We start from the raw sequence: 14,830 nt of genomic DNA on the forward strand, positions 1-14,830 counted from the left end.
TAAAGTAATATCTTGATAGCCACTACAAAAAAGGTATTCCTAGGAATAGGATAAAGAAAAGTCCACCCAGATTTGTGGAAATAAAAGGATGTACTTACACTTTTCTCCAAAATTCCAGGAATGTAGAAATACTGGTAAACCCAGGGAAAGAAAGGCATACCAATTTGTGGTGTAGAAAATCAGACAATAATAATCAAGTAACATAAAATATGAATTAAACAAAAGACCACATTTAAATGAGGCAGCAAACGGGGTGATTTATTTTATACAACTATTTACATAAGCAGCATACATCCTATACAAAACCAGTAAAAATCAGAATAATTTACCTCTTTTACAAAATGTTAGCATAAATTTAAAAATTATTTATATAATTAATGCAAAAGACACAAAAACTATTCTTATCCAAAAGATAAATTCAAGTATGAAGAAAAAAATGGGAAGATAAGAATGTTGATGTCCTATGTAAAAAGAAACGTATATGCTAAGTGGATACCCCAGCTACTGCTAACAAAAGCATGAAGAAAACCTTTTCTCTACTTTATTTTCTATAGTTTATATCCATCCTATTTTAAAAGTATTTGTTCTTACACACATTAGATATAGATTTGTTGCCACCAGGTACATTGAATTTTTCTCTTTGGTATTTTTTTGGTAAGCCACATAAGAATAAAGCATCCAGGGAGGGAGATTTGCATTCAAATTTTGCTGCTACTTTAAGAGTATGAAACTTGATTTCCTGTCTGTTAAAACCGTTGTCATAAGACCACAGGTTTAAAAAAAATAAATAAACACTGTCCATAATATTATATAATATTTGTTTGTTACAGCATTAAAGTCTTATCACAGGCAGTAAAATTTATCTAACAGCCCCGGATAGCAGTAAAACCCAGCAAGAGATCTTATTCTTCCACGTTTTATGAAAAAAAAAAAAATGTGTGTGTATAGATACAGTTTAAGGCCGGATGTACACTTCTGGCATTAATCCAGACTTATATTACTTACACTGTGATGCCTTTAATTCTGATTGTCAACACACAACCATCAAGGCACAATAGTGGGCTGCCATGCAATAAATTACAAAAAAAAAAAAAAATGGTCAGGTAGACTTTTAGGCACCTTCGGATGTATTGGCAGCAAATCCATTTTAAAATGGGGCTCCCTTAATATAGTATTTATGCACCATAAAAGTCTATGATGTTTTACTGCTGACACTTAAAATTTCCAATTACCTGCTTTAATTACTTTTTTTTTTTTTTTTTAAAAAGTTTAATTGAAATCAAATTATTTAATAGAATTTAGTGTAGTACGGAATATACAAATTTATGTATAAAAACACAGGTATGTATTATATGCGTTTATGATAAAGTACATTATGTATTTTTATAAAGCCTGGGAACTTACTGTTCGTCAATAGACTATACAGGAGGGTTCCACAAGCTGCTGTGAAAGTATATACCCATTTCAATGAATTTTACTGTAAACATTCTTACTTTGTTAGGTCTATTTCAAAAAATAACTGCTGAGGCCTTAAGTTCACCTTTTGGCATTCATAAAAAAAAAAATCAAACATCTTCAGTGAAGACTGACAGTTCTCAGTTAATTTTATTTACAACTTACTAAGAAAACAAATCTATTTAAAGCCTTTCACATCCATCTGTGATTAAAGTTCTACAAACACAAAATGTACATTCTTATATGCCATTTATAAATACAGGATCTCAGCAGTTTTTATTCCTCATCTTTTTCAGGTTTTTCTCAAAGTCTTAGCCGGCGAAAACTTTTTTTTCTCACATGAGAGATTCCATCGTGTTCTCAACCTTCCAGAAGTCGAGGACTTTAGTTATAACAGGAGTGGCACTTCCTTTTTGTTCAGTTGTTGGTCCACCAGGAAAGAAGGCCCAAGCCTGGTTCACTTATTGAACCCTAGAGATATCAAATGCAATGAACCACTTTTTTTTAATTTAGCAACGACCAATATGTACATCTTAAAAACAACTGCATAAGCACACCTTGTTTTTATTGTGCACTCGTACTACAGAGCAAGATGGCAAACTAAAAAAAAATCTAGAAGTTCCTATAACATTTAGAATACTTTATTGAGTCACACATTTTTAATTGTGTACACACCTCAGCTGTCAATAGACTGGTGGGGGGGATCTTTCCACAGGGCTAATATTTAGTGCCAATGGCTTATGTTTAGTCCAGACCAGAATTAAATAAAAAATTTGTACACAACCACTAAAAAATCCAAACAAGTAAGTTTTGTTCCCTTTTACTAAAATTTAGCATATAATGTCCTGAAAACATGCTATAGTAAAACATTATGTATGTAACACTGTCAAAATAAGGGACCTTACCACTAACGTGTATGGCGCCTCTTTGCGTTGTGTCTCTACTGTATCTGTGGAGGACGAGGCATCTGCAGTGCTAGGTCCAGTGGGTGATGTATCTATGAAGGTCTCATCTACCACTCGAAATCGTATGTCCTCTCCAATATCCATGTACAGATCATGGGCACCTTCTTCGGTTTCATACTCCCATACCCAAACCTGTTCAGCCTCATCACTAAAGTAAAACAAGTTCAGGAAAATATAAAAATGTACCTTTACATTTAAAAGGATTACCTTTGTTTTTGGTTTTTTTTTCTCTTCAGTAAAGGTTTTAGGCAATTTTGTTTAATGTTAAAGGTCAACTCCAGTATAAAAGTGGGTCATTAGGGTAAAAAAATAATGTTATGGAAGACAGAGAGATGTTATGGAAATGTTAACCTATCCAAACCTACTAAAAGGGGTATTTTTGTACATCCATGTCCCCCTAGGAGTTTGATTACGCATATTCTATACCGGCCAAGCTGGACAAAATATATCATTATCATCAACTTGTATTTATACAGCACTGACATATTATGCAGAACTTTACAAAGTCATGTCACCCACTGTCCCTCATAGGGGCTCACAATTTAATTTCCCTGCCATAGTTTTGCCATTACCAAACACAAAATTTGGGGGAAACCAATTAACTTGGACAGTTTTTGGGATGTGGGGGAAAACCAGGTATAAACTATTCTGCAATGAGATTAGTTTGCTCTATAAATTAGACGTTTTGATATAATGCAGAATTCAGAGTTGACTCAATGACTTCAAGCTGCCCAGACCCTGAAGATGCAAAGCAATACCAAACCATACCATTTCCACCACGATACTTCATTTAGTTATTATGGAGTTGGTTTCCTAAAACTTGTTCTTTTGTTTCCACCAAATAAATTGACTGTTATTGTGGACAAAACTCCATCTTTGAATCATAATCCCACAGCAGATTGTAGCAGAAGCCCTGGTCTTTGTTTATGTTCCACTGTATCTTGTTCTAATATTCTTCTGAAACAGTAAAGACTTTTACCTCACACACCACTTATACAGTTTTAAATTGATAAAATCCCTAATCCTATATGTATGCACACTAAAAACAACTACTGAGTTATCTACAGAGCCTACTTTATATTTTGGAGTTAATGGAGGCTTCTTTTAGCATCAGTCAGTTCATGGCCTTAATTTGTTGTGCTGGCCAGTCTTGGACAAACAGTCATTTTATATATACAGCCTTTCAACAATCATACAACAATCCATTCCTCTCAGTATATGGGAAGATTTTTAATTAACGTGCTAAATTCATAGGTATCTACAATCTTCTTTCTTGGGGGCACAGAGAAATCTTTTGCTTTTTGCATAATGACACAAAAAACACCAATAGCAAAAAGTACACCAGACCCTCCATACCTGAAGTTGAAGTAGGATAGGTTCCAATAGAATATGCCCTTATGATGATTCATATTACTGGCACCTAATCTGGAACACCTGATTTTAAATTAATGAGATTTAAAGTGGCGGTAAATGTAAGGACGTACTTTTTTGACAATTAAACAAAACATCCTATTATTCCAACCGTACAGTTAGCAAAGCATTGGAGCTATCATTTATCATTTAATACACACTCATATATTCATTCAGATTTTATATAAAGGATACAATTTAGCTGGCTGCTGCAAAGACTCTGGAGGTATAATAATATCATCAAAAAATCCCAGAGACACTAAGAGGAAGAAAAGAGTAATGATTCTGCCTGATCTTGAATATCTCACAGAGAAAATAGGGCAAGTGTCTTATTGAATGACACATCATTTCACACTAAGAAAAGATGGTTCTCCACTGGGAGAGAATGTTTACACTGACGTGCCAGTTACATAAAATAGTAAGCTGACTGCTTCTAATAGAAGCGTTTTGTTGTGGAATATGCCTATAGCACCATACAAATTGCTGCGTATATACCATTACATAACCTCCATTGAAGGCCCATTCATCGGGAATACCCAATACTGAAAAACATTTTAGTGTAGGAAACTTTTTTTTACTTTGTCTGGCCCCATGATCACATTCTACCAGAGTAGAATCCATGGTAATTATAAGCTTAACCTGCCTATTAACACTGAAGCATTAGGGTAACACATGGTAAAATTTGGGTGTTTTATTGCATTTGGCATTTTGAATGATTGGCAGTCTTTTTGTTTAGCACCCTAAAAAACATATGTGAACCCCCTGTGCGCTAAAATAAAAAATGGTCAGGCATATTTTATTAAAGTATGCTGCCAGAAAGTTGCAGAGACTACAGGCAATGCTGGTGCTAGTCATTTGCTCCTTGTTGCTGTATTTAGGAACAACTTCAGGTGCTCTTTAATATCTGCCCAACAAAAACTAAATTAATTAAATTAAATAAAAAGGGTTGTGAGGTCACAAGTCAAGTAGTAGTCAAAATAGCATCAAGTTAATAAAACCTATTTTGACATAATCAAATCATATATATAGTTACATAGTAAGGTGTTATCTCACTTACCATGTACACCTTCTGGGCTGCAGCCTTTGATCTTCCCCATCAGAATTTCATCAAGAAAAGGATGGAAAACAACATACCGGAAATGAACTGAAATCAAGATACACATACAAAGCATTTTATGACTTTTAAAATAAATATGCAAGAACATAATATTTCTTATTTTTCACCCATCATCCAAAGCTTTTACTAATAAACAAAATCCATAATCCAGTTACCTCCAGACTTTTTTTTGAAAGTTTTATTTACAGTGGACTCTTGTTTTTGAGTTTTAATTGTGTTTTGTTGAGTTTTAATTGTATAAGTGACCCCTTTAGAAAGATTCATTAAAGAGATTTACCATCACTTCTTCTCTTCACAGCAAGTAAAGACGTTCTCAATAAAGACTCGTCCATCAATATTAGCTCAAGATTTAAACCAAGCATTTTATACATTTATACATCCCTGTTTTGTACTGATGCTATGCTACTTTATTATGGTGTCCTTTCCAAAACATTTTGTATGAGAGCATTTCATTCAATTATGACTAGTATTTATGTTCAATGTTTGGCCAAAATTCATGTTCTATTACAGGCTCCCCTAAAATGCCCTAGTACAGTAATAAGTGACCCGGGGAAGAAAAAGGTACTCAGGACACCACCTGTAATGAGAACAAAGTAGCAAGCATCCTACTGCAAGTCTGCATTACATAGTATATGTATATGATCTTGCATTTTTCTTCTACTGCTCTATGAACCTGGAAGATGAACTGGGTAGGCAAAGGAAAGATCTACATGGAGACCAAGAGTTGGAATTTACTGAAGACAAGAAGGGTATGGAATCTGATGTCTTAAATAAACACTTAGTTTCTAGACAGGCTGCAGTGGAGAAAAAGAGACTGCACGTATCCTTCTGCTCTGTGAAATGGAATCCTGTGTTGGGACTGGCACTGTTCTGTTAATAACTGGTCACTTGTCACATTCACAGGTTAACAACTGTGTGACAATTTCAATGTAAACTTTTCTTTTGCAGTTTCATAGAAGAGCCAAAGCTCTATATCTGCCTTTGCTATGATATTTTTTTTGTCGATCTCATGCCTGCTCAGTGTGAGATCAGATGATGTAACCAAAAAAAGGAAGAATATGGCAGTGACCTGTGCTTCCTTCGCATTAGTATTAAGGATGATTCCAGGACAGTGGGAGATCGAATAGAGACCAGGTATGGGGGGATCAGGGGCTCTGCAAAAGTAAAGGTAGGTGGTGTTTTTTTTTTTTTTTAGGCCACAGAGCAGATACTGCATCCCGATATAGCTGTAAGAGTACAGTGAGGGAAAGAAGTATTTGATCCCCTGCTGATTTTGTACGTTTGCCCACTGACAAAGAAATGGCCAGTCTATAAATTGTAATAGTAGATTTATTGTAGGTGTGAGAGACAGGATAACAACAAAAGAACCCTCAAAAACCCAGTGCTCAAAATTCAGAGCTTGATTTACATTGTAATGAGTATAATAAGTGCTCCTAATCCAACCTTGTTATAGTACCTGAATAAAAGACACCTGTCCACAAAAGCAAATAATCAGTTTCCAAACTAGCCACCATGTCCAGGACCAAAGAGCTGTCTAAGGATGTCAGGGACAAGATTGTAGACCTACACAAAGCTGGACTGGGCTACAAGACCATCGCCAAGCAACTTGGTGAGAAGGTGACAACATTTGGCACGATCATTCACAAATGGAAGAAACACTAAATAACTGTCAATCTCCCTCGATCTGGAGCTCCATACAAGATTTCCCCTGATGAGCAATGATCATGAAAACGGTGACAAAGCAGCCCAGAACTACACCGGGGGAACTTGTCAATAATCTCAGGGCAGCTGGGAGCATAGTCCCCAAGAAAACAATTGGTAACACACTGCGCGGTGAAGGCCTGAAATCTTGCAGGGCCCGCAAGATCCCCCTGCTCAAGAAAGAACATGTAAAAGCCCGTCTGCAGTTTGCCAATGAACATCTGAATGATCCAGAGGAGAACTTGGTGAAAGTGTTGTGGTCAGATGAGACCAAAATTGAGCTATTTGGCATCAAATCATCTCACCGTGTTTGGAAGATGAGGAATGCTGCCTATGACCCCAAGAACACCATCCCCACTGTCAAACATCAAGGTGGACACATTATGCTTTGGGGGTGTTTTACTGCTAAGGGGACAGGACACCTTCACCGAATCGAAGGGACAATGGATGGGGCCATGTACCATCAAATGTTGGTTGAGCACCTCCTTCCCTCAGCCAGGGCATTAAAAATGGGACGTTGATGGGTATTCCAGCATGACAATGACCCAAAACACATGGCCAAGTCAACAAAGGAGTGGCTCAGGAAATAGCAAATGAAGGTCCTGGAGTGGCCTAGTCAGTTGATAGGGCCAGGTTGATAGGGCATCAAATACTTATTTTACTCATTACAATGCACATCAAGCTCTGACTTTTGAGCATTGGGTTTTTGAGGGTTCTTTTGTTGTTATTCTGTCTCTCACAGCTACAATAAACCTACCATTACAATTATAGACTGGTCATTTCTTTGTCAGAGAGCAAAGGTACAAAATCATCAGGGAATCAAATACTTCTTTCCCTCACTGTATGTGTTTATTTTGCTTTACTGACTTTGTGTAAGCCCTTTTATTTTACAATACAATACAGTACAACTTTAGACATTACCTGTAGTGTGGCATTTGGTGCTCCGGTCAACTTTCATGCTTTAAACCAATACTCACAACTCCTGAGTGTGCATAACAGGGTTTTTTAAACAGCCATGTAGATGTAAATACAGGACTATGATACTTGCCCTCCAGGAGTTGGGCGAATGTGATATGTATTGCCTGCTATTTTTGATAACTGGTTACTGCTTTGGTACTGTAAAGAAAAAACTTTCAGTCCTTCCCACAATACCCCAATAGTCATCTATGATGGACTGGTTTATTCCATGTGTGTTCAAATCTCTTATACACCAGATGACACATTCAAGATTGATCCAGGAGTATTTCTGTGCTGTTATGGTACTTCTGTAACATATAGCCAAGTTTAGCTGACAGAATACAGTACGATATCAGTCATGTAGTATTAAAGAATGCTTTATTAATTCACACTAGGTTTTTCCAAAAGGTGAAGAACAATGAACCAGAATGCTGAGAACTAACCTTTGGTGTGAGAAGCTCCATCGCCAGGAAAAATATAAGAGTCTTCCAGCTTAGTTATGTCAAAGAGACAAATGCAGAGACCCACATTATACACAACCTAAAACAAATATGTTTCACTACATTAAATCAATATTTAAGACAGGGACATTTTAGACTTTTTGTTATTATTATTATTCACTATACGCAACTGACAAAGCTCCTGTCACTTTTGCTAATTCGCATGAGGAGAAAAGGTAAAATACAGCTTTGGCCAGGTGTGAAAGGGTAATACCACAATTTACAAGTTCCATTAACTACAACAAATATTTATCACGTTTTCTATCCTTGTCCTCTTTGCTGGAAAACCTTTTTACAAACCTTTTTTCAAAGCTTGGCAGCAAGCGCCACAACCTACACACACCCAAAAAAACATGTAACGCATGTTACTCATCTCCCTGCTTCCCACTCCCTTCCTCAACCTGTTTAGTCAGCCCAATGAACATTCTAAAAGACAGAGTTAAAGCAAATAAAATACATTTATTGCAGAGTCCACTTGTTAATTAAAAAAAATAATAATTTGGAAACAGGTCACTGAAAAAAATCAGATGAATAAAATGCACAACAGCCATACTCTCCCTTAGGAAGTGCAGGAGTTCAGCCTTCATAATTGGATGTGCATAGTAAAATGGGTAAACTTTTGAAAACATAAATTGTGTTTGTTTTGCTGCTTTTAATGCTGACCCTTCCAAGTTTCATAAGATAGTGTCTCAAATGTTTATTGACAACATAAATCATTTATAGTTACTACAAACGGCTCCAATAAATAAACACACACACACCCTGCAAGCAATGCTGACCTGTCTGTACATATGACACAATACATTCTATGGTCATAGACAAAGGGAAACACAAAATATATTGGGCTGATTCCTAAAAACAATAAAATAAGCATAAATTAGAGAAATTGTCTATGGGGCCCCAAAAGAAATCTAATTGATATTTTCTAAGAAGTAAAAACAAACAAAGTTATTTTGATTGTCTGTACATACAAGAAAATGTTTATTTGTACATATTAGAGGAAATACATGTAACCATTTTAGAAAAGTATTTTTTACAAAAACGCTTTATGCTATCAATTCTGTAAGCTTGACTAAACAATATTGTTGGTAAAGGAGTCAGATTAATCTCCAACTGCATAGAGCATTAACAAATCTTGAAAATATTCATGATGGGGTACTTGTACCAAACCAAACTAAAATGCAATTATTCATAGTTCATTAGTGGAGTACATTAGGATCTACATTTTTTAAACTGAGTGCTGCTTACCTTATTTGCTAATTTCTTGTTAAGTTCTTCAGCAATGGAGTCATTCAGCTTACGCTCAAACTGCCATGGAGTTGTTCGTACAGTGTCCACCATTTCAACTAGGACAAACATTTTGGGTGGTTGCAAAGACTGCAAATCAAAAATTGGAATTCAGCAAAGGAATGAATCAACATTGGGTCTATTTAATGAAAGGACACACAGAAAAATGCCGGGTTTCTTCCACATAATGATCTCAATAAAAGTTGTACAAACGAAGACTTAACCCTTGAGTAGTTCAGTGGATATTCAGCTAAAAGAGATAGAGACAAATCACCATTGGTGTACCACAAAACTCTGTATGAAGTCCTATACTATTTCATCTATTTATAGTGATATAACTTTAGATTTGGTGGGCAAGGTATGCCATTGCATAGAAATTCCTTCAGGTGTATTTAATAGCGAGTTAGCTAAAAAAGTGAATTTAAACAAGCATTGTATAAAATGTTGGAGTAGACTGAATGGACCACTTGGTCTATTCAGTCTACTGAATCCACAATTATATCCGTGTTTCTACTGAAACACAATCCATTTTTCAAGCCCCTAACATCACTGATGCCCACGTATTGTGTTGTTAAGCAGCCAGGAGTGACATTGCCAATCTTAAAGTACATATAACTTTGTTAAGAACTCAGCTGGTTTAAACCCCCCACCACCATTTGCTGGTGTTTGTCAGGGTGCTGTTCAAGCCTCACGTCCACTAGCCATAGGAAGGTGGCCCCCCTGATTTATATGTATCTTATCAACATTGATGTCAACGTTCCATCAAATGTCTAACCACCCAATATGTATAATAGAAAGGGGAAGCTCAGAAAACCCATTGTGTTCAAAGCAAAGTGTAGAGGGCTTACAAGCTATATATGGCAGGAAAATCAAAAAAAGGTCTTCTGTATCTCTTGCCCCAAAAAAACAATACTCAAATGTATCATTTTTTCTTGGACTCCAAAAAAAACACCATTGCCTTTATTTAAGGTAGCAAAAAACAAACTGCATGGAGAAGTGTTAGACTGATGTTCTCGCACACAAGCCAGTCATCTTAAAAGACCTTCCATACACTTCTCCGATTACCGGTGATCTTGTTCCCTGAGCAGCACTGATGATTGGAGCAGTGTTTGGGGGGATAAGGTGTGTTGAAGCATAATACATATCAATAGATAAAGTTCCCATAGAAAAATACTCACAACTGTAGATCACAATATTAACCACAAAGTAATAAAGTATCTCTTCCCAATCGCATAAGCAGATCCACAAGCGAGAGGAACACGTGATGGCAACAGGCGCAGAGGGGCAGAAACAGCTAAGTACAGGGAAACCTAATAAGTATTTAAAAAGATCATAAATTTAAGCTAGAAGAAATTTCCTTTCATGTGTCACTAATCAAATCCAGTAAAATATCCCGCGCTCCAGATGCCCCAGAGATACAAATAAAATAAATTCATATATACACTCTTTATAAGTTACAATTACTCTCGTACAGAAGACACAAGTGCAACAAACCAAGCAATAGTAAAAGCAATGACAAATATAATCATATACAGAGCATGAAGATATCAGTAATCAGAGGCAAACATATTTGCAACAGCAAGAGGTATACATAATTTTATCTTCAACTGTAACATATGAGACCCATAGATGTCCTATTCCAAAAAGGGTTTATAGCTAATATTCTGAATTAAACCCGGGTATTCCGTGGCTTTTAAAGTAAAAATCCATTTAATTTTCCGCTTTAATAGCATAATAAGTTGCCCCCTCTTTCATTGGGAAGTACTTGTTCCAATACAACAATTCTCATCTCATGCACATACATATAATTATGACAAATGCCCATATGATGACTTAATGGTGTAATGATCCTACCACTTGTTACATTATACACATGACAATTTCCAATGGTTTTGCCTACATAGTACCGTCTGCAGTTACACAATGCTAAGTAAACTACACCCTTTGATTCACAAATATAACAACAGCGAGGAGTATATCTAATAGGAATCCTAAAGTTGTGTAAATCCACCGACACTGGTTACATTTTTTTACATGGGTATGTTCCCATGTTATCTACCCTTTTATGTAATGTGAAATATCTGAGTTTAGGTATGTTTTAAGAGCATGATTGTTTATCTACTTACCAAGTGCAATGCTATCAATACATAGCAGGCTCCTGCAGGTGTTTGGATGTCAAAGCTTTCAACAAGCGCCTGGATTCCCACAATGTGCGTATGCTTTAAACACTTGATTCAGGGTATATGGTTGGAAACCTATATTTTCTCAACTCTAAATTACTATATTAGCCAGTGAGGCTGTCATACACAGTAAAAGGCCATACATGAACAAAAAGGGGAAGACACTATCAGTCTACCATGTAATGCCAACACAACCATGTGAAATGTGTGCCCTGTAGTGTGTCAAGGTGAATGTACAGGAGCACACTGTGTGCATTAAAGAGCAATGCACTACAAGCCATAAACCGCACATTGTGGGCAATGCAAACTATAGGTGTTATACCGGGTGTTGTCATGTGTACGAACCCCAAAACAAATGCTTTATATTCTTTTTGCACAATGTGTTTACAGCCTCACTCCAATGCACTGATACAGTGGTACATATAATTCAAATTACAGGAGAATAAGGCTGTAACTAAGAGTGATCTTTGGAATGCGGGAGAGTTATTGTAGAAAAGTTCTGTTTGTACTATGAGCGTGCTCTCGGCACTTTGATTCTTGGGCAGAACTTCATTCTAACCAAATTCTCAACATTAACTCTCCCGCATACAAAGATCACTCTGGATTACAGCCTTATTCTCCTGTAATTTGAATTATTGGACTACTCTTCACACTGGGTCACAGCCTTACTCTTCTTAAACTTGAATTGTTGGACTACATGCTACAATTCTGGATCTTCCAGACCAATAGCAATAAGGTAATTAAGCATTGTCTGCAAGTCCTAGTTAGACCCTTTAGCAAGCCTATCTCCAACTGCATTTACTTTAATAATTCTTCCTCTTGCCCTGTCATCATGCATATTAAAAAATGTCATTCATTGCTCTAACTTTGTAAGTGATGCTATCCTGAACTTCAATACATACCATACAGTGCGTATATTATTATACCCCTGAAGAAGCCAAACCGTGGCGAAACGTGTTGGGTTATATGCGTCAAATACGGTCATCTATGTTGTTGGAGCATCGGTGTCTAGTACCAATATCACAGTCCTGTGTGATTGTAACAAGACTGGGAATATACCACATAATCTATGTTCTTTATAATTACAATCTTTATTTACAATTATGCAAAGAGGCGTCTCTCACCTCAATTTCAATGGAAAAATAGAATATACTTTATTTATTTAGTTTACTTCCGCTTTAGGGCGTACCTAACCTCAAAAATTTCACTTTACATAAAAGGGTAGACAACAAACCTGGTTCGGGGTAAGAAAACTTGCTACAAGCGTTTACCCCGTACCAGGTTCTGGGTAGCTAAAAGTATAAACAAGCGTTACAGTGCAACCTGATTGTCATACAACATTGTATGACAATCTGATTACAACTGAAAAAAATACTTACCTTGTCCCCGCAGCTCCTCGGGAGACATCTTCTGTCTTCAGTCTTCACCCGGCGTGTGCAGTGAGGATCTCCAGGGTTTCCCGGTGACGTCGCTACAAGCATCGGTGCGGGCGGAAGGTGGGGCGGGAAATTCAAATCACTTTGTATTGGATTCAATACAAAAAAGCTGTATTGAGTCCAATACAAAGAAATCTTTATATAATATATAATTGTATTATATATATATTTTATAAGCTACTGTACAGTTTCATTACACTACAAACTATTTTTTTTAAAGATTTTTTTTATTATGTTTTATAAAAATGTTTTTTTATTATTAAATTTATAAAATTTTGGACATATTTCGGTGAGTTATGAGGTAATTCGGTGAATTATAAGTAATTATTGAGTAATTCGGTGAATTATAGCCTACAATCTAAAATAAATTTCCATGCAAAAAATGTAACACTTTTTGCATGGAAGTACGGAAAGAATTAGAACACTCTGCGTTTGCGTACGCGTCTCTCGGCGATTCCTTTTTTTATATTCATGATATCTACTAGAACCCTGTTCGGACATATTTCTGTAAGTTACAGGTCTACAATTTAAAAAAAAAAAATTTCATGAAAAACAGTGTACCGCTTGTGGTACAGAAATCTAGACATCAGTGTAACGCCCAGGAGGTTAATGGAAAGTAAAAGTCTGTTTGTATATTTTTTTAATGCAACACCCATTTGTGCAGCAACACCTCCTTGAGGGGCTCTTGGGTGCTCCTTCTGTGCATGCCTGGGCATCTTGGGCATGTGCAGATAGAGCCTTTTCGTGAAAAGGTGAAAAAATTGCCGATCACACGCATGCGCAGCGAGATCGCCAAGTTATTTTCCATCTACGTCACCCGATCTCGCGCCTGCATTGGGTGGTGTAGGAAGAAGAACTCGGAAGAAATGGCGAAGATGGCGGCACCCAGGCACCAGCTCAGAGACGGATATCGGGAGGACGCGGGACCCGATGGAAGACACCTCCTGCCCAATAGACCGCTCTGCAGGATTTAAGTGGGTTTGTTTTGTTTTGGGCATTTTTCAGTTTACTTCCTCTGAGCTTTTAGCACAACATAATTCTGCCTTTATTCACACCTATAGAATGACCAGAGAGCTGCTCATTATACTAAAATGAAAATACACCCTGATATTCTGAACACTGATATTCCAACATGTCAGTTAGTCTCACTCTACACCTTAAAGAATGTATTGCCATGAAAAACTTCTTCTGGAAACCATATGGTAAAGATATAAAGAAACCATAACGTAGCCTGATAACGATCGGTAATAACAGCGCCATACCTTCTATCACCTCACTGCCCGGCGCGTGCTACCAGCACACCATCAGCACACTCTCCATCACTTCCGCCCAGCTAACGTCACCAGGGCAACATCCAAACCCTCCCGCTGCACCAACCATGCTTGCGCACTGAGAGCATGCGTACATCTAGCACACGATGAAATGGCACTCTCACGTTTTTTCTTTTTTTTTTTTAGCCCTCATACTGCGCATGCGTTCCGGAGTTTAACCTTGGCTTGTTCACGCATGCGCTCTAGTTTACGGAGCTGTGTAAACAGAGGCGTATGGCTTGGCAGTATAATGACCAGATCAATATACTGTCAGGTGCCTCATGTGTATATTGTGTAGCAAATAGGCTAAAAGCTATGTGGCAGTGCGCCAATGTGTGATATTATGTCTTAACATACACCCCAGCCAAATACAACTTATTCAGTGTGCAAGTGTGACATATTTATTATTATTATTATTATTATTATTAAAGGACAACAGCTAATATTAGTCGGTGCTCCGCCCTCAGGGGGCTCACAGTCCTCGGTATAGGTGAGCGCTATGAGGGCGCATG

General features: G+C 37.0%; 1 protein-coding gene across 5 annotated transcripts; it reads right to left on the reverse strand.

Moving 5' to 3' along the window:
- Positions 1–231: 231 nt before the first annotated feature.
- Positions 232–14,407, reverse strand: POLR3H (RNA polymerase III subunit H). 5 transcript variants are annotated; one of them, XM_072420204.1, is made up of 8 exons: positions 14,271–14,381; positions 10,571–10,702; positions 9,354–9,482; positions 8,049–8,145; positions 4,888–4,974; positions 4,026–4,089; positions 2,361–2,568; positions 232–1,926 (listed from the first exon to the last, which is right to left on the reverse strand). In XM_072420204.1, exons 3-8 carry the CDS (start codon positions 9,462–9,464, stop codon positions 1,873–1,875), a joined length of 621 nt encoding a protein of 206 aa, XP_072276305.1. In that variant the 5' UTR covers positions 9,465–9,482; positions 10,571–10,702; positions 14,271–14,381; the 3' UTR covers positions 232–1,872. The 5 variants fall into 5 exon arrangements, with proteins under 5 accessions (XP_072276305.1, XP_072276307.1, XP_072276308.1 ...); XM_072420206.1 differs by having other exon boundaries at positions 9,354–9,642; XM_072420207.1 differs by lacking the exon at positions 10,571–10,702 and having other exon boundaries at positions 8,049–8,097; positions 14,271–14,407.
- Positions 14,408–14,830: the final 423 nt, after the last annotated feature.

Source organism: Pyxicephalus adspersus, chromosome 8 (genome assembly GCF_032062135.1).
Source record: "Pyxicephalus adspersus chromosome 8, UCB_Pads_2.0, whole genome shotgun sequence".
In the NCBI taxonomy this organism is placed as follows: domain Eukaryota; kingdom Metazoa; phylum Chordata; class Amphibia; order Anura; family Pyxicephalidae; genus Pyxicephalus; species Pyxicephalus adspersus.